Source organism: Magallana gigas, chromosome 6 (assembly GCF_963853765.1).
Source record: "Magallana gigas chromosome 6, xbMagGiga1.1, whole genome shotgun sequence".
NCBI classification, from domain to species: Eukaryota; Metazoa; Mollusca; class Bivalvia; order Ostreida; family Ostreidae; genus Magallana; species Magallana gigas.
Genome location: NC_088858.1, coordinates 8,822,126 through 8,847,005, shown reverse-complemented (window position 1 = coordinate 8,847,005; position 24,880 = coordinate 8,822,126). Strand labels below are relative to the sequence as shown.

The 24,880-nt window shown below is 33.9% G+C and overlaps 4 protein-coding genes across 4 annotated transcripts; 1 reads left to right on the top strand and 3 right to left on the bottom strand.

Moving 5' to 3' along the window:
- Nucleotides 1-2,176: 2,176 nt before the first annotated feature.
- Nucleotides 2,177-17,334, bottom strand: LOC105341408 (thiosulfate sulfurtransferase). Its single transcript, XM_011447944.4, has 8 exons — nt 17,189-17,334; nt 15,406-15,609; nt 14,947-15,142; nt 8,871-8,966; nt 8,277-8,436; nt 7,019-7,117; nt 5,908-6,032; nt 2,177-2,606 (listed from the first exon to the last, which is right to left on the bottom strand). The coding sequence occupies exons 2-8, from the start codon at nt 15,606-15,608 to the stop codon at nt 2,532-2,534; spliced, it is 954 nt and encodes a 317-aa protein (XP_011446246.3). The 5' UTR covers nt 15,609; nt 17,189-17,334; the 3' UTR covers nt 2,177-2,531.
- LOC136276172 (integrase/recombinase xerD homolog) lies at nt 9,442-10,534 on the bottom strand. The gene has a single exon (XM_066087306.1). It carries the CDS (start codon nt 10,502-10,504, stop codon nt 9,782-9,784), a length of 723 nt encoding a protein of 240 aa, XP_065943378.1. The 5' UTR covers nt 10,505-10,534; the 3' UTR covers nt 9,442-9,781.
- Nucleotides 10,674-14,161, bottom strand: LOC117689355 (uncharacterized). The gene is made up of 2 exons (XM_066087305.1): nt 12,834-14,161; nt 10,674-10,803 (listed from the first exon to the last, which is right to left on the bottom strand). Exon 1 carries the CDS (start codon nt 13,942-13,944, stop codon nt 13,183-13,185), a length of 762 nt encoding a protein of 253 aa, XP_065943377.1. The 5' UTR covers nt 13,945-14,161; the 3' UTR covers nt 10,674-10,803; nt 12,834-13,182.
- A 166-nt stretch (nt 17,335-17,500) lies between the features above and the next one.
- Nucleotides 17,501-24,200, top strand: LOC105341417 (NADH dehydrogenase [ubiquinone] 1 alpha subcomplex subunit 13). The gene is made up of 4 exons (XM_011447956.4): nt 17,501-17,668; nt 20,353-20,431; nt 22,401-22,472; nt 23,850-24,200. The coding sequence occupies exons 1-4, from the start codon at nt 17,569-17,571 to the stop codon at nt 24,130-24,132; spliced, it is 534 nt and encodes a 177-aa protein (XP_011446258.2). The 5' UTR covers nt 17,501-17,568; the 3' UTR covers nt 24,133-24,200.
- The last annotated feature ends 680 nt before the right edge of the window (nt 24,201-24,880 follow it).

Sequence of the window (24,880 nt, the reverse complement as noted above, 5' to 3'; positions counted from 1 at the left end):
CCACATCGCTCACCTGCGGACCAATAGCCAGAACTGTGATTAAATGAGCATAATCATCACAAATTCAACTACAGTACAGTAGATCTTACACAAGAAAGTGTTTAAAAATCTGCCGATTTTTACCCACATATTACCAAGCCCCTTTTGTTGTTTTTGATTTTTATATATTCCTATTTCAGATCACCCCCCCCCCCCGTTTTATGGTCGAACTTTTCTCCAGGTAATCATGATCTGCACAATCTATGCTTTCACACAAGTTTCAGCTTTTTTTGGCTGAATGCTTTTCTAATAGATTTTTATCCGTATCTTCCCCTGTAAAAGTTAAACACCCCCTTGTGGCCCATGATATAAAAAAAAACTTGAATGTACACAACCTGAGGATACTTCTACACAAATTTGAGCTTTTCTTGCCTAATAGTTTTGAGAAGATTATTATTTAAAGATTTTCTTTACATATTCCTATGTAAAACTCGACCCCCCCCCCCCTTGTGGCTCCACCCATCCCCCGGGAACCATGATTTAAACAAAATTGAATCTACACTACCTGAGGATGCTTCCACATCAATTTGATCTTTTCAAATTTTTTAAGAAGACAATGTTTGAAAAGAAGTAATTAATATTTTAACCATACATACGTTCTTTTGGAGTTCTAACTTTGATTTTCCTCTGTCACTTAAAGTGTGCATGATCAAATTCAAACTGAACATTTATTTAGTAGATTATTAAATCCTAGGATTTAAAATTTATGTGAATGAATGTTTTTACTGAATATGACTCTAGTGGGTGAAAATAAAAAACTGACATACGAGGGTTGTTCGGAAATTATTGAGACATTTTCTCTTATTCTTTTAGTAAAAAAGATAAACTCTTGAAATTTCACCAACACGTAAATCAGGATAGAGATTATCAACGTGAAAAGTTTCTTGTCCATGGCTTGAATAGATCGTTCCTGGTAAGCTGACCAACGTGCCTTCGTCCTGTGACCCGGCGCAACCGCAAACTTTTCGCAACGTCATTTTAACGCTTCTTATTGCTCCTGTGTTTTAAACACCTTACAAACGAACGGAAATAAGAATTATACTTTATTTCTCATCTTTTGTTTTTATTTCAAGATGTCATTATTTATATTTTCAATAATTCGCTCGTTTTTTAGGGTAAAAATCGAGTTATTTTTACCCGAAAGTCTAATTACTGTGAATGTCTCCTGCAGTCATTTTTTATATATTTTAGAACTGTTGATAACAGTTGGTGTGTTAAAAGTACTTGATAATTAATCCTTTTGGCCTAATTCTCGTTTAACAATCAGTGAAAAAAAAAATGATGAGCTGAGGCTCTATACCTTGTCTTGTCATCGTATAGTTTTTTAAGCAATTTCGTGGCCTTAAAAGGTCTTCTTCTGAGATTTCCACTAGTTTGACGGTTTTCAATGCGCCGCCTTGACGTCAAAATTCAATGTAAAGTCGTTGTCAGATTTCTATTGTTTGGTAAATATATGTGTACCATATCCGTATTTGAACTCGAACATCAGTGGAACTTAATCAAAAGTTAGTCGCAAAGAATAGCAAAATGAACATATTTAAATTGATTTCTTTTATCATTAACTGTATTTCTACGAACACTTTTAAAGAAGACGTTTAAGTTGTTAAATCTCCGAGTTTATGGCTGCGCCGGGTACCCCGACCACCGATTGTTTATCTACCGTCGTAAACAAAATATTAAATATTCTTTTAATATTACTTTGTTTTATTATTTGTTGGTATTTCTTCAGTGTCTATGCCAATTTTCACCAACATTCGTCAATTAGAAAAGAAGATATTCGAGTTGTCTCAATAATTTCCGAACAACCCTCGTACTGTATTGCCAATGCCTATATTTCAATCAGTTAGTCACTGACTTAATTCTTGACTTGACTTGACTTATGCCTGCTACCCCTTCTGGGGCATAGGCCGCTGACAAGATTTCTCCAGGCCCCTCTATCCTGTGCGATCGTTCTACCTCTATCCAGTTTTTACCCATTCTCTTTATGTCTGCCTCTAAATCTCTCTGCCAGGTGTTTCTTGGTCTGCCCCTTTTTCGTTTTCCTTGGGGGTTCCAGGATAGGGCTTAATTGCCTTGTGATGCATATAAAGCATTCTACATATCTTGGTTTCTCCCCAAAATCATAAGAGATTGTAAATAGCAATTAAAATATGTTTATTTTTTATGATACAACAAAACTGCAATGTACATAATTCAAACAGATTAATAATCTAAATCAACAAATCTCCATGAATGTGAGGAGAATCATTTCAAATGGCACCATTTCAATCGTCATCATAATCACATCCCAGTACTGATTTCAATTTTCAATCAAATCAAGTTCACCGATCTCCTCATGGATAAATAATGAACAAAGCTCTAGCTATTCCATCCAAATAATTACTAACGAGCAATAATACAGGACAGGGTAGAATATTACTTTTGTTATTGCGGGTAGGGGATTAACATTTCAATCACACAATCTTGCTGTCCATGGCATCTGAACCTGGCGGTCACGCCTTTAGACGAGGGGGGCCAGTTTCACACTCTTCAGGGTCTGCTCGAAGTCTCCATTCATTCCAAGAACCCTGAAACATTCAAAATAGATCTGGATGAATAATGACATTTTCTAATAAGAGTTGATTGAACAACCATTTTTATGGTCGTTTCATTTGTGATGACCTGATACACGGAGTACAGAGAGTTTATGATACATTAAATTCCCTTAGAGTTTACATTGTCATCTCCTCAACAAGCTTTAATTAGGGAACTATTTGTTTATGTGAAAAAATCATGACCAAAGATGGGTAGGAGTCTAACAGTGTTTCTATTACACTTGGTTTATTTACAATGAAACTGTTTAAAATGACACCAGTGGTAAATGGTGGACACTAATTATACATTTGCATATATGTTTATGCAATTATTCAGCCTAGAAATTTTTGGGTTCTGCCCTTATGCTCATTATTTTTTTTTCTTCCTGTGTGACAAAACAATTTCCTGTATACAGCTTTATTTTCTCCACATGTTTGTTTTCACTTGCAAACAGTTTCACCCCATCTTGAATTCATTTAAACACAGTTAAAAATTAGATAATCTTTGTAATTAACACACTTATTTAAAATATGTTTTAAATTCACCAAGTCTTAAATTTCCTCACTGCTGAGAGCAAAATACAGAAGCGAAAATTAAGTGACAAATATTTCCCTGTATAAATTATAATTGGATTGATCGATAATGAATCTTTCTTGAAATATGACTACACAAAAAAAGAGATCGATATCAACTTTTGATAATTTATATGAATTTTTTCAGAGAAAGGGTAAAAATTCTTTTGGCTACAAACAAGATATTTTAAAGTTTAAAATTTTGACTTAATTGATGCATGATACAAAATGTAATTATCTAACAAAGTAACGAAGAACTGACGGGAGTTGATTTTATCGATGTTCATTTATTTTAAAATCAATGATATGTTATTTTGCATTACAAGTACGGGTAGTTTCTAATCTGTATTTGAATTATGCACATTTTTATAATATGAATTTTTGGACTTTTTCGACACAAGAATGTTGATAAAATCCCATATGAATCATGTTAAGTAATATTTAAAGATAGAATTAATTCAATCAAACTATGTATCAGTGATAAAAATATTTCTGGAAAATTTATGGATCCAAGCAATATTAAATTCTAGTCCCGTTCAACCGAACGCTCGGCTGTCGCCGTTAATCTCCGACAAGCAAGAGAGACTCTCTGCTTGTCGGAGATTTACGGAGACAGCCGAGCATTGAGTTGAACGAGACTATATTGAACTCTGGCGTAAGAATACATATGACTACAAAAAATATCTAAATTGTTCGTACCATTTAAAATCTGACTATTTTCAAAGTATTTATAAATAACAATGCTTTAGCATACATTTTATCGAATTTATAAGTTATTTTCAAGAACTAAGTCTTGTCAGCAGCGATGATTTGTGCTTTAGTCCAAACACTGTTTCACTTTCGGTTTGTCAGAGTAACTGCATAGGAGAGTTGATTAAAATCAACTCCCAAAAATACATGTCAAAGGTGGTTTGGTCAGGGTGTGTCGAGCCACTTTAATAAGCAATAAAACTGTGAAGTAATTTTTAATTCATTACCACTTACCTGTACATACGTTTTTTTGTTTTTTTGTAAGTGAAATGTGTGCATTGGCATGTCATGTTAATGTTTAAAATTGCTTCACACAGCCTCAAAACTAATTTCAACCGGTATCATACGATTAAGTGCCCTTACTTTCCTGAATTATCTTCCTCCCACATTATATCTCTGGTACAAGTAACTTGTGAATCATCTGTTTAGGTGTAAAATACATTATGTAACACAGAAGAATAAACAGACTAACACATGAATTAATAATTCACTAGCATTGGATATCCTCCCCTAGGTATATTCATATCTCAATAAGTAATAAATTATTTTCCCTCAGGGGGAGCCATCTCACATCTCAGATTTGTTTATCCTTCCAGTCATTGTAGCAACGATACAAACACCACAATGAAAAGCCCAGATATAATAGCACTACATGTAGCCGCAAAATGTGTAGGAGTTTCAACTATTATTTCTGTTAATATATTTATGAAAAGCTAGATAAATTATTTATGAAGGACAAATCAATGGTCAGCATTAGTCCTTTGGTTCACTATCTCCCTCATACTCTAGATGGCATTTTGTCTAAACTATCTATCTAATTCAAAAGACAGCTGGACCTGGTTCCATAAAACATTAGATGAGCTCACTTTTGATCTCTCTTTTCCACTGTATATTCCCTCATGAAGTGAGACCAGTGTAAGGTGAGCTAGTCTAAGTTATTGGCCCCAGGCCCCAGGGCCATAAAGCTTAGACGAGCTCACTTTGACCTCAATTTCACATTTACATAAGTAATTTATAGCAAAAAAGTGAAACAGAGATCAAAAGTGAGTTCGTCTAAGTTCATGGCTCCTGCGCAGGTCCTGGCCTATACAGTTTACTTTTTTAGAAGATTTATCTAGAAGAATTACGGTCTACATTACCTGCATCTACATGATGAGAAGACCTTTGTCTACCTTAGTTTATTGGACTTTTGGTCTAAACTGCCTATATGCCCAAAAAGATATACAAACTATAAAGCATATGACTTGCTGTCTTACCGATAATTTCTATTATGAGTAAACCTTCTCTATAAATACATCTATCTGTATTGTCATTATTAGTTTACAGTACATGTAATTAGCCCTATCAGAATGTATTATTGAAAAGTCATCCAATAGGTCTTTTTACATAAAAAAAATAGCAGGGCAGAATTTCTCTCTCCTGCAACACAGCCAGCGTGTTATGTACCGTACATGTCTGTATACAGCAAGAGATTGGGTATCAAACACCTAACATACACCAGTCAGTGATATTTATTGATCAGTTTTATAGGTAATCAAGCAACAATGTATTTCAAGCACCTGACAAGAACTTTTCATGTTCTGTACTTCACATAACAGACAGGCTATGCTATAAATGGTTAAGGACATATTGGAAAAAAACCCTGTGATCTATTAACAGGAAATGCTTTAGTTAGTAATGTAAATAATTGTATATAAATAAGAAATGGCAGCAACAATGTTCCAATGTAACGAAAACGGATATACAGTACACCTCCTCTTCAAAACAAATAAACAAAAAAAAGGCAAGTTGTATTGTGATTTGATCAATTGCCAGAGCAAATTAATTTTAAATAAGATACCAACCTCTGTCATCTCTGTAAAATATATAGTTGGACAGAAAAAAATCCAATTCATTCAATGTGCACTCTCTTAATTTTTTTTCATGAAAGTACACGTACCTTGATTTAATTGCACCTGGCAATGTGACTTACATAGTAGAGGGCTGTGTCTGGTTTGCCCATCATGTGGGAGGTAAGATTGATGGCTACTCCAGTAAGTCCCAGGAAACAACTGGACACTATCGGCTTATTCATGTCCACTCCAGCATCCTCAAACACTGTCCAAAAAGGCATACATATAATAAATCATAACATGTTGATTTCATACCTTCATGTGCATTCTATTACATACATGTATGTTTAGCAAGATTCTCTGTATCTAGACTGACCCAAGATATTTCATTACTGCATTCAATGACAATGATTTAATCATTTTAACAGGTGATTAATCATTAACCTAGTTATCATAGAACTCCTCATTTTTAGTTTTTTTTAAAAATGTATGAAATCAAAAAATATTTCACATTTACACTTTGAATGCATCAAAAGCATCAATTATAACGTTGTAATGTAATTATGCCATACAAGTAATTCTATACATATGTATCTGTAAATCACATAAAGAACTACCGGTATATATGATAAGAGTTAAATTTGGCCCCCATAATTCACCATTTTTTAAGTGTTTCGGGTACAATAAAATGTTAACTAATTTATAGAAGAGTTGATATAAAATATATTTTTCATCTATTTCTTTGATTTATTTGCACTCACTGGCAGTATATGAAGTCAGAAGTGATGCCATTTCTATAATTCAATCAAAATCAGCCAAAAATTGACATTTTTCTTATCTTTTTACGAATGGGAAATAAAGAGTGCATGCTTGAACAAGGAAAATTTTTTTGTCACTTATTAGTCTTGGCTAGATACATTTAAAATATTTTATTTGTTCAAGAATGCGCTCTATGTTTTCGGAGGGAAAAACTGCTTGAAAACAAGCTGTTTTATGCTAAAAATGCAAAAATGGCAGGAAAAGGTTGTCTTTACAATGTCATATTTCTAAATTGTGGGCACTTGAACCAAAATGAATATTATGTAAACACATCACATATATATCTGTACTTAGAAAACAAAGAATGATAGTAAAATGATACATTCATTTTAGGGGGCCATTTTAGGCCCTTATCATATATAGTCCTTTGAAAAAAACTTCACAGATTATGATGTTTTGATATATCATACTTGTTGCTCTCTCTGTACTTACAATCTTCTATTTCCTCTTTTGACTTGAACGTCATGTTTTCATTGAAGAACAATTTATAGGGTATGTTAAGTGACCCTGGTATATGCCCATTCCTGGATTCTGAAATAGAATGGATATTCTTGAGTTGTTCTATATCACCATATTGTGGAATCATAAGAGTGTGGAAGAGTTTCTGGTGGGTCCATTTTGTCGATTTTGCCTCTCCAAGGAATTTATATTTCCTTCTTCATTAATCATTAAGAGTAATTTTTTCCATATAAAAATTATCCATGAAATTAGCTCACACTATCAAACAGTCCCATCTAGTTTGAGATAACAAAGTTTGACTGTATTTCAAACTGTGGAATCATTAGAATTCATGGTGGCTAATTTTCGTGGTATTCGTGGGTAGCCCTTCCCCACGAATTTAAATCCTCCAACGAAAACAGTTTTAAAAAGAGTTATCCATGAAATTACATCCCCACGAACCAGCAAAAAAGTCATAATCCTCGAAAATTAGCCCCCACGAATTTAAATGATTCCACAGTATCACCAGGTAATAATGAAAACATAGTTGATAAATGCTCATTCCAAAAAAATATTGTATTATTAGATATATGCACATGGATTTCTTTTGTTTTGTAATATATTGTTAAATTATTAAGGTAATATTCACGGTGGCTAAATATTCCTGGATTTTGTTGAGAACGTTTAGGCTTAAGCTTACTTAAAAATTCACATCCATGACAAACTGCATAATTTGATCTTTCAGCATTTACAATTTAATCAATATTCATCTTAGTCAATAATGGATAATAGATAGATAATAGTCAGAAATAAAGTCAAATAAACCCGTAAAAGGGTGGCATTCCATGAAGATTGACCCCCATTTTAATACAGTGGACCCCACTTAATGTAATAGTTATTTTTTCAGGAAATTTATATATTAACTGGACTATAGTAATAATAATCGAACCTAGCTAAATTCAATGTGTACAAGTATGCTATGTGCCTATTCACATCATGTATTTATAATAACTATTTATTTCTAGACAATGTAATTACCACAGTAATTAATGATTTCTTAAAAAACTTCACTTTTAATGCTTCAAAAAGGTTAATTTCATGGATAAAGTTAATTATTACACGCTAGGAAAATTGCAAGATCCACCAATATGCCTCTGATGGGTTGACATGCTTCCATTTTGTTTTCTTCCTGTACTTCCGGTTTTGACTAATCTAATAAGGCATTCTATAAGATACATTACTGTATCTTTACCTGGAGTATTCTCCCCTGCTGAGTCCCCCACCACTCCCTCAAAAGATTTGCTGTCCCGAACATCCACCACCTGCTCAGCACCATTCTTTGCATTCTTCTGCATGTCCTCAAATGTACGCATAAGGGATTTATTCAGCTTGCATTGGAAATTGCCTGGTTTCTACAAATTAATTGATATTATATAATGTTAAAGCATTTTACAAATTGGAACATTCATGTTTATCAGTACTTTCCTCACTTTACTCATACTTAAATTATCATAGGGTAATCCAAAACTGAAATTTGTACTAAAATGCAGCAGATTCCCAAGAAATATCACTAAAGGCATATCATATCTTTTTAAAGAGCTTGAAAACTTTTAATATCCTTAACATTAAATGTCTTCCCAATTGATACCAGAAATATCCTTTTTACCTCACAAGGTAACAAATTAAATTTCAAATCAATATGCAAATATAAAGAATTGAAAGTGACTTTTTAGTCAACGCAAATGAATTTTTTGACAATACAAATGCATTATTTATATGTGTAATTTTAAAAAATATTATTGACAAGTGCATGAAACATCTCCTTAGAAGTAAAAATATGTTTAACCTTAACCGTTGGCTCCTCCACAGTTATCTCGTAACCATCTTCTGCCCACTTAATCAAACCTCCATCTAGTACGGAGACATTCTCATGACCAAACAGCTAAAACAAAAGGGATAAATGAAAACCCACACTCCGCAATAAACAAAATGGGTACACCATACAAGTTACAGCATATATTATAAATATTAAGTTTCAAAATAGATCCCTGCTTTAGACAAGAATCTATAATAATTTTAAATGAATTTTAATTTCTTTACTACCGGTAATTGCAATGAAATGTAGGTACGTGATTACATTGTGTCATCAATCTTATAGTGGATATGTAAATGTTGCTTTTATGTTCTTATTCGTTAACACTCAAACGAACATAAATAATTTATAAAATAAATAACAACACTTATATAGATGCAGAAGCGCTCTCAGAAGTGCAGTTTAATTATTACATGTATACAATCACATAATTCAATTTTCTTGTGTTCTTTTTCTCTACAAAAACAAAACAACACATATTAGCAAAATATTTATATATATATTTTTCATAAAACCAAACATTTATGACTATCTTTCAGGGCGGGTGGGTGGGGAAACGTCTGCTTGCACTGAGAGAGAGCCTTCGAATGACTTAAAACTCAATTCTTTACCAAATCGTGCGTACCTTACGAGAATACCTGTAGAACAGGTTTTCTATAAATATAATAACCAATCAAATTGGTTAGTCTTCATAACAAACATCAGGTAAACACGTGTTCGATCGAAACACGTGTTGTAATACCTTCAATAAATACATTTATGTTCTTATTCGTTAACACTCAAACGAACATAAATAATTTATAAAATAAATAACAACACTTATATAGATGCAGAAGCGCTCTCAGAAGTGCAGTTCGACGATAAAGAAAGAAAAGACATTTGAATTATAACCCAAGTTGTTTGGTAACAGACAGTTTAACTTGTAAGTTTTCGTGCACATAACCATCTTTGGCATTTTCAGATTTCCAACGCCCGTGTTTTTTAAAAAGACGATCGCTGACACCTGCTGCGGCTGCAGCAGTTGCCCCACCCGACCTCAAACTATGAACACCATATTTCTTTGAATCTAAGCCTAGACTGTCCAATGTAGACAACACTAATTCTCGTACTCTTGTATATGACAAAGGTTGTTTATTATTTCTAAGCTTGTACGAGTTATTTTTCTTGCAAAATGTAACTTGCCTAAAAATAAAGTCTTCCGACCTTTCATCAATGTCTGATAAAAGTAAATATCGGAGAAGCATAGATACAGGACAAGTAGAAGAATTCGTTTTAGATAAACATAGAGAAGAACCTTGTTTGTAAACGTCTGTTTTGCTTTTTGTAATAAACAATGTTAGATGAGAGTCACTAAAAACTAATTGTGACCTTCTTATGTTTACAATTTCTGAAAAACGCAAAAAACCTGCATATCCTAAAAGAAAAATACAACAGGTTCGAAGGTCATATAGTGTTGCATCACTCTTCCCAAACTTTTCAACAACAGCAGACAATATATCTGATGAAATCGGTTCTTTTTTAACGACAGGGTGACTATGTTCTCTGATACAACCTTCTTTCACAAACTTAACAAAGGTGGAATCACAAGGATTAGGGAATCCAGCCATGTCATGAGCCCATGTGATTGCATGAGTAGCTTCTTCTATCTTCGAAGAGGAATCAAAAGTGTTTGCGAGATGAGCTAAATATAATGCGACATGTACATCGGAGGCTGGTAAATGATCGATGGTTGGTTTAAATGTTTTACACCACTTGGAAAAGTTTTTGAATGCGTACCTATATTTCTTTACTGTATTTTCGGCTTTTGATTTTAGGCAGTAATTCGGTAAGGACTCCGCAAGCTTCAAAAGAGATGAATCCTGAGCGCTGTCAAATAAAGACGTCCACCTACCGACCGAAAATAATTCTGCAAAATGTACAAGACAAATAACCAGTTAAAAGAAACTGTTCAATCAAAATATCTTGAATATCAAGGTAATTCTAATTAATGCACATTAACTAAACAACTGCAATACAATTATGTACCTGAATCTTAAATAAAATAAAACAAACATCTGCAGTACAATTATGTACCAGGACCTTAAATTAGAATATATCAAACATCTGCAATACAAATATGTACCAGGGCCTTAAATTAGAATATATCAAACATCTGCAGTACAAATATGTACCAGGGCCTCAAACTATATATTTACATCAACGTCTGCAGTACCATTCTTAAAGTACCAGGTCCTGCTGTATATATACACGTCCTATGATATATGTATCATTATATCACAAAAACCTTGCATCAAGTCTTAAAGCCAATACTGGAGATACAAATCGGTTAGAACCAAAAACCGTGGATTTGTTCTGACCTTGCACGTAAATTCCTGATGCGTCACTGAACTCTAAGATATCTGTGATATATTCATAAGTAGAATATTTATCTTTATAAATGTAAGGCCAAAAAGAAGCAGATCTCCATTTTGGTACAATCAAGGTTCCCACCGCTTTGCTATTAATGAGATATTTAATGGTTTTTGTCACTAAATAAATGGGCGGAACTAACCAATTGTTTTCTGTTCTCCAGTCTTGAGTAAATGAATTTACAGCTTCCGTAGCCGGATTCCAAAACAACGAATTAAATCTAGGCAATTTTTTGTTTTTTGAATTAGCAAATCTGTCAACGGAATGTGGACCATATAAAGAATCAATGAAACTGAAAAAATCTTGAGACACTCCCCAGTCTTCATAATCAACAAGTTTGCTTAAATAATCAGCTTTCTGATTTTTGTCTCTGGGGATCCACTGAATGTCGACTGAAATGTTGTGCTCCCTGCAAAACAAGAATATATTAAATGCTATTTCTTGTAAATCTGCTTTCATGCTGCCCAACTGCAAAATATTCACACAGCTCTGGTTATCTGTAAACCATTTGACGCATTTGTTAAATAACAGTTCGTTAAATGATATCAAGGCCAATTCTATGGCTTTCATTTCTCGCCATGTCGAACTTTTGCTCATTTCATTTTCATTCCACATTTGATGAAAACACTTTTCATCCACACCCACAGTAAATGCCCCAGCGCCTACAGCGCTAGCATATGAATAAACGATCGTACTTTCTCTTTCCGTTACTGTTAGTTTTTTGTTATTGTATTTTTGAAAATGTATTAACCAGAACTTTAATTCGTTTATTGATTTTGTAGCAAACTTGAAATTCAGTGTATTATCCCATGACACTCTGAAAACTATTTCCATATAGCAGTATCTTGTCATTAGTCTACAAATATTACCAAAGACAGGTTGCAATGAAATTATTTTCCCAGCAACTCTGGCCAGCGCCCTAGCTGAAACTTTTGGTAAATCTGAAAGAAACTGAACTATAGTAGACTCAACATCTTGAATTCTTCTTTCTGGAATGGAAATGCTAAATCTTACTGAATTCCATCTGATCCCTAACCATTCAATATCTTGAACTGGACTGAAAATAGATTTTTCTTGATTAATTAATAATCCAGCATCCTCTAGTGATGATTTGATAAAACTGGAAATTCTCTGACATTCCTCAAATGATTCTGCCATAGCTAGCCCGTCATCTAAATACAGAACAATTTTTATATTGTTAGATCTCCAATACTTAACCATAGCTCTTAGACACTTAGTAAATATATACGGGGCTGTAGACAAACCAAATGGAAGTACTGTAAAGCAATAGTATTCCCCTTTCCACTCAAAACCAAGGAATGTTTGACATTCCTTACAAATATCTATATGGTGGTAACCAGATTTAAGATCAAATTTGATACAGAAACAATTGTTCTCAAAATATTGTAAAGCCAGTTTGTGATCCTCAAACTTTATCTTTTCTTTTTTCAGAAAACCATTTAACACACTCAAATCTAAAATCAAACGCTTCTTTTCTCTGTTTTCTGCAACGCTCAATGGACTTACAACAAATGGTCTGAAAGGAACTTGTATGACGCAACCCGATTTTACTAAGTCTCCGATGCTTTCTGTAACAAAAGAAAAATTCTGTAAAGCTGACTTATTATTTTTCAAATAAATCCTCGGTGGGTTAACTGCAAAAGGAATGTTATAACCAGTTTTGATCAATCTCAAGATATCTTCAAATGCGCCTATCTTTCTCCAAAATTCATAATGATTTTGTAAACTATTTTTTACACCTGTGCATGATTGATTTGATTCTATGATAGATAATAACTTGCAATGCTCATTCATTATCTCATTATTTGTTATTCGTTCGAACATATCTACAGATAATAAATACTTATCATCAAGATCACTTGGGATTTGAACTTGTGGAGATGTTGAGGGGACATCTGGTCTTCCAATGCCCAGTCTGGAAGCAACTGTAGCAGACGTCGCTGGGCTGTGGGGTACGTCTACTACCTGATCGAAAGGGCTGGTTGAACGAGTTCGAGGCACCAGCATTGGTCTGCAGAGTGTTGGTCTGTTGTAGAGCAAGGGCAGACAACTGAGCAGCAGAACCGGCAGCAGCAGAGGGTACGGGTTTGAAGTACGGTTGGAAGCGTGACTTTTTCTGTTTACTGTTCCTGAGAGCTCTGTTCTCGGCACTCCTGATCTTTTTCTCGTCGTCCGAGTCGTCAGCGATATCATTGCATTGGTATTCCTGAACCGTTTTCCACCCTGCAGGTGACCCGTCTGCCATCCTAATATACTTTTGTCTAGTTTTAAGTTTATCATTAATTCTTTTGACAACATTTTCATTGTATGTAGACAAATCTTTGAGTTTTTCAAGTTCATCTAATATTTCTTCATTGAACAAATATTGTACCTTATTCCCTTCGTACTTCAGTTTTCCAGCTATATTTTCTTTGAATTTCTTAGAAAGTTGCTGTGCTGAAGATTTGTTATCTTCTTGTAACTTCTCCGTTAATTGTTGAAATTGTGTAGAAATGGCCGTAGAAAGCAGCTTAACTGCGTCGGTCAAAGCGAATGCGTTAGCCGTATTCTGTTCTGGAGGCCTATGAGCAGTATCTTCTTCCATTAATATATCTTCCTCGTGGTCTGTATTAGCCATAGGTAAATGCTAAGAAACGTCTGCTTGCACTGAGAGAGAGCCTTCGAATGACTTAAAACTCAATTCTTTACCAAATCGTGCGTACCTTACGAGAATACCTGTAGAACAGGTTTTCTATAAATATAATAACCAATCAAATTGGTTAGTCTTCATAACAAACATCAGGTAAACACGTGTTCGATCGAAACACGTGTTGTAATAGCTTCAATAAATACATAGGAAAATTACACTTACCGGTATGTAACATTAAGGTTTAAACTTAAAAAAACTTAATGAAAGAATTATAGCACATGTATTTTGTCATGGAATTTACTTCAAATTAAAGCTGCTTGGTCCGATTTTTTTGTAATTACAGTATCAACATTTTTTTCATACAAATCATTTATCTTAGAAAGTTAAGGACTTTCTCCTATTTACACCACCAGAATCATTCTCCTTTCAAAGTTAGAAATATTCAAAGTAAATAAAAATAATTTCTCTTTGGGCAAACGAAAAAACAAACCAAAATGCATCACGGGAATGTTTAGAAAAGGATGGTTTCGTCCCCCGAATGATTGGGGTTATTCAACCTGCATGCTATGCATCGATTGTAAAGAAAGCAGACTTTAGAAATATTGGCTAACAAAACGTACATATGTTATTTGTAATTTGTCTGATCATTTCGACCTTTATTTAAAACGATGTCAAATTCGTAATACAACCATACCCGTCTCGTCGTCAGGGATGAAATTTAATATGTGGTGAAATAACGCGGTACCTTTTAATGTCATTTGTTTTGTTAGCAATATATACTAAGCAAAGCCATCGTTTAAAAGCGTGCATAAAATTTGATATAAAATCGGACCAAGCAGCTTTAAATTCTACTACCGGCTATAAACTTTACTTTGAAGTTTTAGGACCATTGGATACTCTTTTCAATGAAATTTTTCACTTGTTTTATTTCTGGTTCAAATATGGCAAAATCTTCTACATCTGTGGTTGGGCAGTATAGGAGTTACTTACCCTGAAAAGCCACCAGGTTCTGAGAGCGAGCCTCATGTTTTGACCATCGTATACCACCACATGGGTGTCTGAGGAAACGCCCAGTGACTTAATGTACCTCGTCCAGCACTCGGGTTCTGGGAGGTTGAGGGGGATTTCTTTGGTGCCTGTGCAGCATTTGTACAGGTCAAAATACAAAGCATGAGGGATGTGTGCTCTACAATAGCCAACATATTTCATATTTAATAAAAGCCAACACATTATTAAAGAACTAATATTGGGTTCCCAATCAAAAGATCGTAAAAGAAAATAAAAATGATAGAGGACTTTTTAAAAATTGATCAATACATCTATATATTATTAAAGCAAACAATGATAATGTTACTACCAAAATGTAACAATTGAATAATAAAAATTTTATGCCTATAGTATACATAGTTTACCGCTACCAGTAAAAAAATACTTGAGGAATATTCTCACTGTTTGTATAGCTGTTCATATCCTTGACCATTTGACTGCCATGATGCATCCAGCACTCTCAGTTGGGAGCTGAGTTCTCTCGATGCTGCCAGTTGGTTTCTTAACCATGTTGATGAGACTAGTGTTTGGAAATGTCTTGTGCTAAATGTCTGATAGGATATGAAGTGCTTTGGAGATGTCAGAAACAATCCGATTATTCTCATCCTACACAGAAGAAATGTCAGCACGTCACATCTTTTTATCACAGTCTTTCAAATATCTTACCCCAATCAACAATAGCAATATACTATTTTGTTTTTAATTATACATTAAAAGTAAAATCATACAGCAGCAGTTTTGATTAATTGTACCGTAGCACAGTAAAATATGGTTTTATCTATATGCCTATGATGGCAACCAAATCCATTTATACATTTTAAAGCTAAAGGGACTGAAAATGACTCTGCAGCATACCAGTATATAACCAGGCTTTAATTATTGTAAGTACATGAAGATACTGGTGTATATATATATAAGAGATGCGTGAAAAACAACAATGGGAATTCACATGTAACCACTTTTAATCTGATCTTCTGATTAAAGACAGTAACTAAAAGTTACCAGTAGGCAGCTTTGATATGTCATGATATTACATGTATCTAATTACCGGCATGTCTCAACATAACCAAACTATCTTTTCATGATTTATATAAATACACAATCTCCACAAAAGTAACTTCAATCAAAAACAGTATAACACATTTCAAAAACTGATCAGTGGAAGTTCAAAATTTCCTAAAGGTGGTCGAAATTAATGTGCATCCTCGTGTTGTTTATTGTAGCTTTCTATTCAATTCATTTTAACATATCCTTAGTTTTTCATTAATGCAAAGAAAGGTAAAGTTCAAATGAATGTTTTTATCTTCAGAATTAATCCATAGGAGTACAACTGTATCATACATGCATCATATTCCAGTTAAGAAATTCAAATAGTAAAATGAGGTGGAAATAACTTTTAAACCCTATATGCACAGGGACTGGTATAGAAAAAAAGGACCATTACAAAAAGTAGGTACATTGGAGGAAAAATAACAAGGAAGGACACTTTTTCGATTCATCAGCAAATTTCTTATCTAAATCCACAATTTCTTGGAGTCCACAGAAAACAAAAGTGTGTGATGGGAATCTCTGTTGCTTGTTTGGTCTCGAGAGAAGTCAGGGAGTCAGCAATTTTGGATGTTTATGTGAGAACTAGAGCAAGTTTGTTAATGTAGACAAACAGACTGTCAGTTCTTAAAGAAGACTCATCAATAATTGGAGCAAGTTGGGTGTAACACTTAAAAAGAGGTGGTATTTAAAATCGTTTTTCTTCTCTATATTTCCTCCTTTATTTATAATTGGAGCAGGTTGGGCGTAAAAATTTAAAAGAGGTGGTATTTAAAATTGCCCTCCCTTTCTTTATTTCCTCCAAGGTAGTTACTTTTATTTCGGTTCTTTCTCTAATCCCCTGTGTGGGGTATTTCCTTTGTGGTATTGTTGCATCATTTTAATCTCTGATGAGTTGTGCAAAGTTCACAATTTCTGGCATCAGTAAAGAAGTGGTGTACATGATTAGTAAATGTGGTTCATTTGATTATTTACAAACAACGACATGATGCATACCATGGAGCACGTGTAAGAGTACTAGGACTATAAGCACATGGAAGGTCACCTACGGTCCGCATTGTCACGAGATCGACTTTACACATAACTGCTAGTACTTTCAATTTCACTTATCATAACGACTAACTCTTACCACTCTTACCTTAAGCTTCAGATTTTACAATGTAAGTTGCACACAGTCATTACTGTCATAGTACCCTGTAAGAAGGATTTTTCTTAGATTAAAATCACATAGGAAATTTATTGCACAAGGTAAATGTAGAGTTAAACAAACATTTGTAGAATTTCCGGCTTTGGCTCACCTTGAAGTTTAACCGTTATATATTATTTTGGTGGCAATTTTCATTTTAAGCGCCAACTGCAATAATACTAATCTCTTTAAAATATTTTTAAAGCAGATTTTTAAAAATATCCGTTTTTTATAAGTTTCCGTATAACACTCGAGAGTTGGTTTTAGAAAATATAATCTTCCGGTTTTTGTGACCTTCGAAAACTTGTTGTCTGGCCTGGTCCAATTTGACCATGGCTTCAGCTGCAGGACCTAAATATAAACAAGACATGCCCCCCAAAGGGGGGTATGGTCCAGTAGATTATAGTAGGAAGATATTCAAACGAATTAAGGGTAAGTTAGGGTTCAGTACTGTAGCAAGTGGAAAAGGGCACTGTAGCTGTATTCTGAAGTCAGGTAGTATGTACATGTTATTGTAATATGAACAGGACACAAAATTAGCTTTTTAAAAAGCTTAGAAAGTCAGATATTTGTATATTTATTTTTATAACAAAAAGTGAATCAATAAGATTCAGGATTGTCTCTAGATATTGAAATATAGTCTCCAAAATGCATTGGTCCACGGGCCCTGGAAGTTATTGTAAATATATTGCATGTGCATGTATAAAAAAGTAAGGGTAGGACACTCTTTTTCATGTTTTTGGGGCGAAATCGGGTTTGACAAAGTCTGGGCGTTCCTCAAACGAAATTTCGCGATAAATCGTTCAAGTATACTTTACTTACGACATATGTATACATTCGTTCCGCTCCAATGCTGTTACGTCGAAGAAAAAGGTGTTTTTATACATCCAAGTGCCTAAGAATTTCGCTAGACTGGTTTACATCCGGTTTAATCGCAGTGAATCTAAAGGTAAATTGAAAGGTAAGTTCTGATTGGTCAATAATGAAATAAATTCTTTAATTTCTTATCGATATTTGTCAATCTTCTTCATTATTCTCGCATTTCATTGTTGAAAGGCCAAACTACCCAGTATCTATATACATAACTCCATTCAAACAGCTGATACATACTCACCATAAATTGTTATCAGTTTCGCCACCTTATTGACGAGCAGATTTATTTTATTATTAACTAATCAGAACTTATCTTTCGATTCACTGCGATTAAACCGGATGTAAACCAGTCTAGCGAAATTCTTAGGCACTTGGATGTATAAAAACACCTTTTTCTTCGACGTAACAGCATTGGAGCGGAACGAATGTATACATATGTCGTAAGTAAAGTATACTTGAACGATTTATCGCGAAATTTCGTTTGAGGAACGCCCAGACTTTGTCAAACCCGATTTCGCCTCAAAAATAGTGTCCTACCCTTACTTTTTTATACATGCACATGCAATATATTTACAATAACTTCCGGGGCCCGTGCATTGGTCTGCAGTCTGTTGGTGTACATTTGGTTTACACGCTTATTTTAACTGTTGGTATAAAGAGGCAAGTAGCAATGTACATATTAATTGCACATCGACTTATCCTCAATGAATCATTTCAAGCAAATGTTGTTGTAACTCTTCATAATCATTGATTGCTGCCTGTATCTCAGGTTGCCTCATCAGAAACCATGGTTATTGTTTATGATTTTTTCCAATCAGATCGACGACCGGCCAGAGAGATTCAAACCATGGCTGTAGATACACAGCATGCACATGCATAGACAGCCTTTCTACTATTATAGTATTGAGACTGAGGATGACCCACAATCTTCACATACCTTGTTCAAATTTCTATAACACAGACTGTATGATTTCTTCTAAAAATGAAAAACTACAGAAGGCATTATTTAATAATTAAAAGTTTCTCTGCTGGCTGACTAATAAATGCCTGTTTAAGTCTTTCAGTGTCTTTAATTTAAAACATAAAATATAAACAAAGATAATGCAAGTATACAATTCTTATTAATAGAAGTTGAATACAGTCAGTGCTGGTATTTTACACATATAACAGTGATTCCATTTCTAAACTAGAAGTTTTTCTGTCATATTTGCCTAAATGTAAGAGGTAAAAGCTTGCACGGTCTGTAGACCAACAAGTAATTATTTGAAAAATCAAGACAGTAAAATTGATACTTTATAAAATTAATAAACAATAAAAAATTTTAATCTTCTTTGTCTACAAGCTAGAGATATGTACATGTAGCTGTACGGGAAACTTGTGTTGACATACTGTAGAGCTATGTTAAGTTCCTAGTTCCCACACAAAATAACTTGCAGTTTTTGACTCACTAAAAGCTGTACTAATTTTGGACTGATCATATTATTTTCCAACATGTACATTCTGAGGAAATACTTTTATAACAAAAAATTCCTTGGACATTTTACTGCAGATATCTTATCACTTTACTCGCCTCAGACTTTCTCTCTAACATGCTCACAGAACTTGGAAAGTGACAAATGTTAATTAATTCACATGAGATCGAGAGTTTCCACAAACTACATCACTTCATTTTACAGGGTGTTTAAAAAGGTTAAGCAACAATACCTAGGAAAAAATTTTGAGTCATCAATTATTGGTACATAATGTTAAGGGAAATGATGTATTATTATGGTATTAAAATGCATTCTATTTTTCGAAGTTCCAGGGGAAAACTTCATATTTCATTTTGCAACCTTATTTGGAAACATGAATTTCTTATGATTGATAACTCCTATAAAACAAAGAGACATTAAATAATCATTGCACTCTGAATCTATTAAAGTGAGTTTTCTTGCATTTCTTTCCAAATTGTATGTGCATTGTTTGCTTGTTGTGTCTGATTTATTGCACTCTATGACATGTGCATCACTTGATCAATAGTCAATGAGATCAGGTTTGAAATCCATCTCTTATTGTGAAGCACATACTGCAGGAACACATGGGAAGATCCAGCTACATTGCTACTGTAAAATTGCAGCACATTGTGTAAAATAATGCAACATTGATGTCTACTTTTGTATGAATGATATGTGTAGGAAAAAATAATTGTGTATGAAACTGAAATGAAATGTTATTTATACTCAAAATAGACTTCTAATTTTCAGGTAAATACATCCTTGGTGGCTTTATACCTTTTACTGCATATTGTTGGTGGTTGATATCTGAAACAAAGAGATACAACAGGTGGGTTGGTATTTGTATGTTACAAACTAATTCTGCTTGCACCAAAAATTTACCGTACCTGGTTATTGGTGAAATTGGATAAATTAAATAGTGCCAAGAAATTTGCATGAAATGATAAATTTGCCTAAAGAGTAAATATGTAAATTAAACTAAGTTAAAGAGGCCGACTAGGGGTTTTCTTGCTTAAAAAAAATACAATAGAAAAACTTATTACTTTTTAAACACATATGTTCAGTCTTGATCTTTTAAGGGGCCATCTCAAAATACAGGTTCATTTATTATAGGAATATTTGAGATTTAACAATCGTCTGTACTTCTAAACAGGTTATAAAAATACTATGGTTGAAGAAATTTTCCTCTAACTGTAATATGTGATTAGTGATATAATTTTTTACCATATATGTTAGAAAAACTAAATTCTACCATGCCATAAGGTTCATAAAAGGGGTTTTCACAAGATATCAAAATGCACAAAATTTTGCTATTTATTTCAAAAATTAAGAAAAATAACTCCAGTGAACCAAATTTTGTTAGAACGAGAAATTTGATTTTGCAACCAGATATTGATTTGTCATATTTTCACGACTGAGTAAATTCTGGCCAGCATCTATTGTCTGATTGAGATCAAAGCTCAAGTTATTTTACTACACTCTCGGACATTCCAGTCATGTGTAAAAAATGAGGCATTAGACCAGAAGCACTGCACATTGGTCATGTTCGATGGTCTGATGTCTTTTGCATAGACTGAAACCTCATACAAAACAAGATATCTGTGAGCCAATGTTCACTAGTAATACCCCCGCTTTGATGTGAATAGGCAAAGTTGACAATTAACAGCAAGTTGGAATCTGATTACTACAAAAATAGATTCCACGATATGGCATACCTACACAAATAGTGTGTTAAGATTTCAAGCATCTGCATTAAATAATCGCTGAGAAATCTTTGGCGAAAATTTGTTTGGCTAAAAATAAACAAAGTCATCATTTAACAGGAAGTTGACCTCTGATTAATACAAAAATATATCCAATTTTATTGCATGCCTAAACCAATAATGTGTTAAAATTTCAAGCATCTGCAATAAATAGTTGCTGAGAAAAATGCAACCCAAATTTTTGTTGGGTACAGACAGACAGATGTACAAGGGTAAAACAGTATACCCCCTACTCCTTCGGAGCGGGGGTATAAAATCCTCCTTCGCAGCGGGGTATAATAATCATGCATTCCTTATTCCTGCTTACCTGGTAATAAAGTTGACAAATAAATCTATTTTAAAAAAACTTCAATGACCGACTTTAGTTTTCATTACATGCAAATGCTTTTTGGCATTCTTGTAAATATTTTGTATTACACCTTTTGGAAAATTGCTTTGATCAATAAACAAAAAACAGGGAAAATTTTTGGGCTTTAAAAAAATCATGTTTAAACAATTCTTTGTCTCTTTGATAAGAGAATGTTACATACCATTGAGCCTCTCTGATGTTACATGTGTGACGTATTGTAGCTCAGTATAACTGATATAAAAGAGGAATAGAAAAATGTAGGCTTTTGAAATTTTACAAATGAAATATATCTTATTCTTGGTCAATCAGTCCTGTCTGTTTTTTGATTACACAGGACTGAATGTCCTGTGTGGTCAAAAAAACATTTGCATGGTCTGAAGTTCAATAATTGCTGTATAAAAATTCCTTTAAAATAAAGTAATCAGTATTATAATAATGTACTTGAACTAACATTTTACTGTATACAGGGTTATTTTCACACCACATTTTTTTTCTCTATTTTACACTTTTGTCTACCGGTATATAATAGATACTCTCTCTATTAAATTGATAACACAGTATTGATTTGCCCACTGACAATGAGGTCTAAAGGGGGGAGCGATAAAACGGGGCAAATATTTCTCCATATACAGAATATATTCCACCCTCTGTAGCATTACCTCACATCTGTGTACCTTATTTTACAGAATGCATCAACTAGAAAATACAGAGGCAAACATCGCATTAGAACCTTTGTTGATGGCAGAAAAGGATAGAATGTAAGTGTAAATGCAATGAATTAGCATGAAACAGTTATTTTGAAAGTTTGAAAAGGGGTATCAGGTGTTGTTAGTTTTATGCATAAAATTGTAGACTACCATTTTAATATGGTTTACAGAAAGGGGGGGGGGTGTAACAGACCCTCAACAAACACAACCAAAATATCTATTGAACTGCAATTTTAAAGGTTTATATCCATAAACATAATGGGTGTTTAACAATTTATGTGATCTTTCTTTTGTCTAGAAACAAAATTGTTTGACTTTAAACAAAATGGGTTCTCATATTTTGTCCCAGGACTTCTAATATCAGCACTCATGGTTTAGTGAAAAGTTTAGCATGTTTAGTTTTTTAAATGTTTTAAAAACTGAATATACACAAAACCTAGTTATGTCAATATTCTACTTCATAAGTTATTAATCTGTTTTTCTGCTAAGTTTTCATGTGTTTACTTTGTTATTCACCATGCAAACAGTGTTTTTTTTTCTTGGGGGTTGGGGGGGTATATAGGATATAGAATTCCCTTGTCCATCTGACACTGTGCAATAATATCAAGTCCATATCTTTGTTATTGCAAAACATTGGAAGTTCCTACTCTGTACTTTACAAAAAGATTGCTTCTGACCTGAGGTTGTGTTCTGATCTTGGCCCAAGGTCATTTGGGCAAGTTTAATGTCACTGTAAAGAAAAATGCATAATTTTTTTGATCTGTTATGGCAAAACATTGGAAGTTCCTAATTCACACAAAGATTGCTTGTGGTCTGAGGGTTTGTCATGATCATGATGTCATTTGTGCAAGTTCAAAATCATCGTTTAAAAAATACATAATTCTCATCAAGGCCATTTTTTGTTATGGAAAATGAAATTGTCTGTAACCAGAAAATATAGCCTGACCTTGAGCTATAGTCATTTCTTCAAGTTCAAGGTCACTGGAAGAAAAAGAGGGTTTTACCATTACATATCAATAGGGAAATACTTTAGTATTTGCATATTTTCTTAGCATGGGGTATCATTTGTTAGCTTGTTCATAGTACCTCTAGTCAAAGATCTAAATGTATGTAATACATACTATGTATCAAACACTTTCATTTGAAGAAGGTAGATAGAATACCAAAATGAAAACAGAATTTGTCAACTAAATGCAGTTACCAAACTACAAATTAAAGTAGGTAGCTATTATACCAAAATGAAAACAGAGTTGGTCAGTTATATGTATTTCTCTGTAAAAATAAAATAGGGAATAGCTTTCATTGTTTATTTGTAGTTCCTCTTCATTGTCGTTGTTGCAACTTTGGTGAATGCTATTTATGTTCATTAATACCAATCCTCTAAATGATTGTGGCAGGCCGAGATTTAATTGACTTTCTGTCTTCCAGGGTCCTCAAGTTGTTTCGTCAGAACTGTGAGTTGGAGGAGGACCTGATGAAGGATAATCCAGACTGGGAGTTTGGAACCCTGTTTGGGTTACCCATCTTCCACGATGTCAAGAAACGTGGAATAATGCCTCATGGATATGAATTGTTTGCTCATACAAATTTATTTTATGGAGAGGAGCTGTCAAAGAAATACTATACAAGGTCACAGGGAGCTTACTTCGAGCAAATAACCCGAAGGAATGCCGATATTCCAAGTAATGAAGACTATTCGAAAAACTATTAAAATTGTGTATAAATCAATTTATTGAGAATAAGCATTCAACTTGTGTATTAAAAGTATTGACTAGAAAATTTTTTTGTTATTACAGCTTTTTTGACTTATATAAACAAGATCACATTAATTACAGAGTTCAGTTCAACTCATAAGTCATCGAATGATTCAGTGAATTCTGGTATACATAGGGAATGCCCAGTGAAACACAATTAAGCACTAGGAGCTGAATTAACATTCCTTGAAATATACCGGTAGTATTCGCTTTGAACACAGTCATACACATACGACATGTAGAAGTGCGGCAGCCCAAGCAAAAAATGCAACGTAGGTCCAGATTTCACAAAACCCATCGCATCTAACGGTCTTTGAAGAACATGGATTTACACGACATCACGGGCATTTCGGTAATCCTATGTACCATTTGTAACACCGGGATTTCTTTGCGATTTTGCTGACACCTCTTTAGCTCAGCTCTCTTCAGACACGATTTCTACGATCTCTCCGAACAGTTCTCTCCGCAACTCGGCTACTTGCTTGGCTTTCTCGTGGGCATAGTCATAGTACACGTTTCTCATGCCTTCTATGACGGCTAGACGGAGGCGGAGATGGTAGCGGAAGGACCGGACATTCCTCCGTTTTGCGTTGTCGTACCTCTTCTGTAGGGAGGTCAGGGCACGGTTCAACATCACAATTTGTTCACACGAGCGCCGAAATCTTCTCTCAGCATCTACAAGATTGACCCTTCTTTCGTTGTATA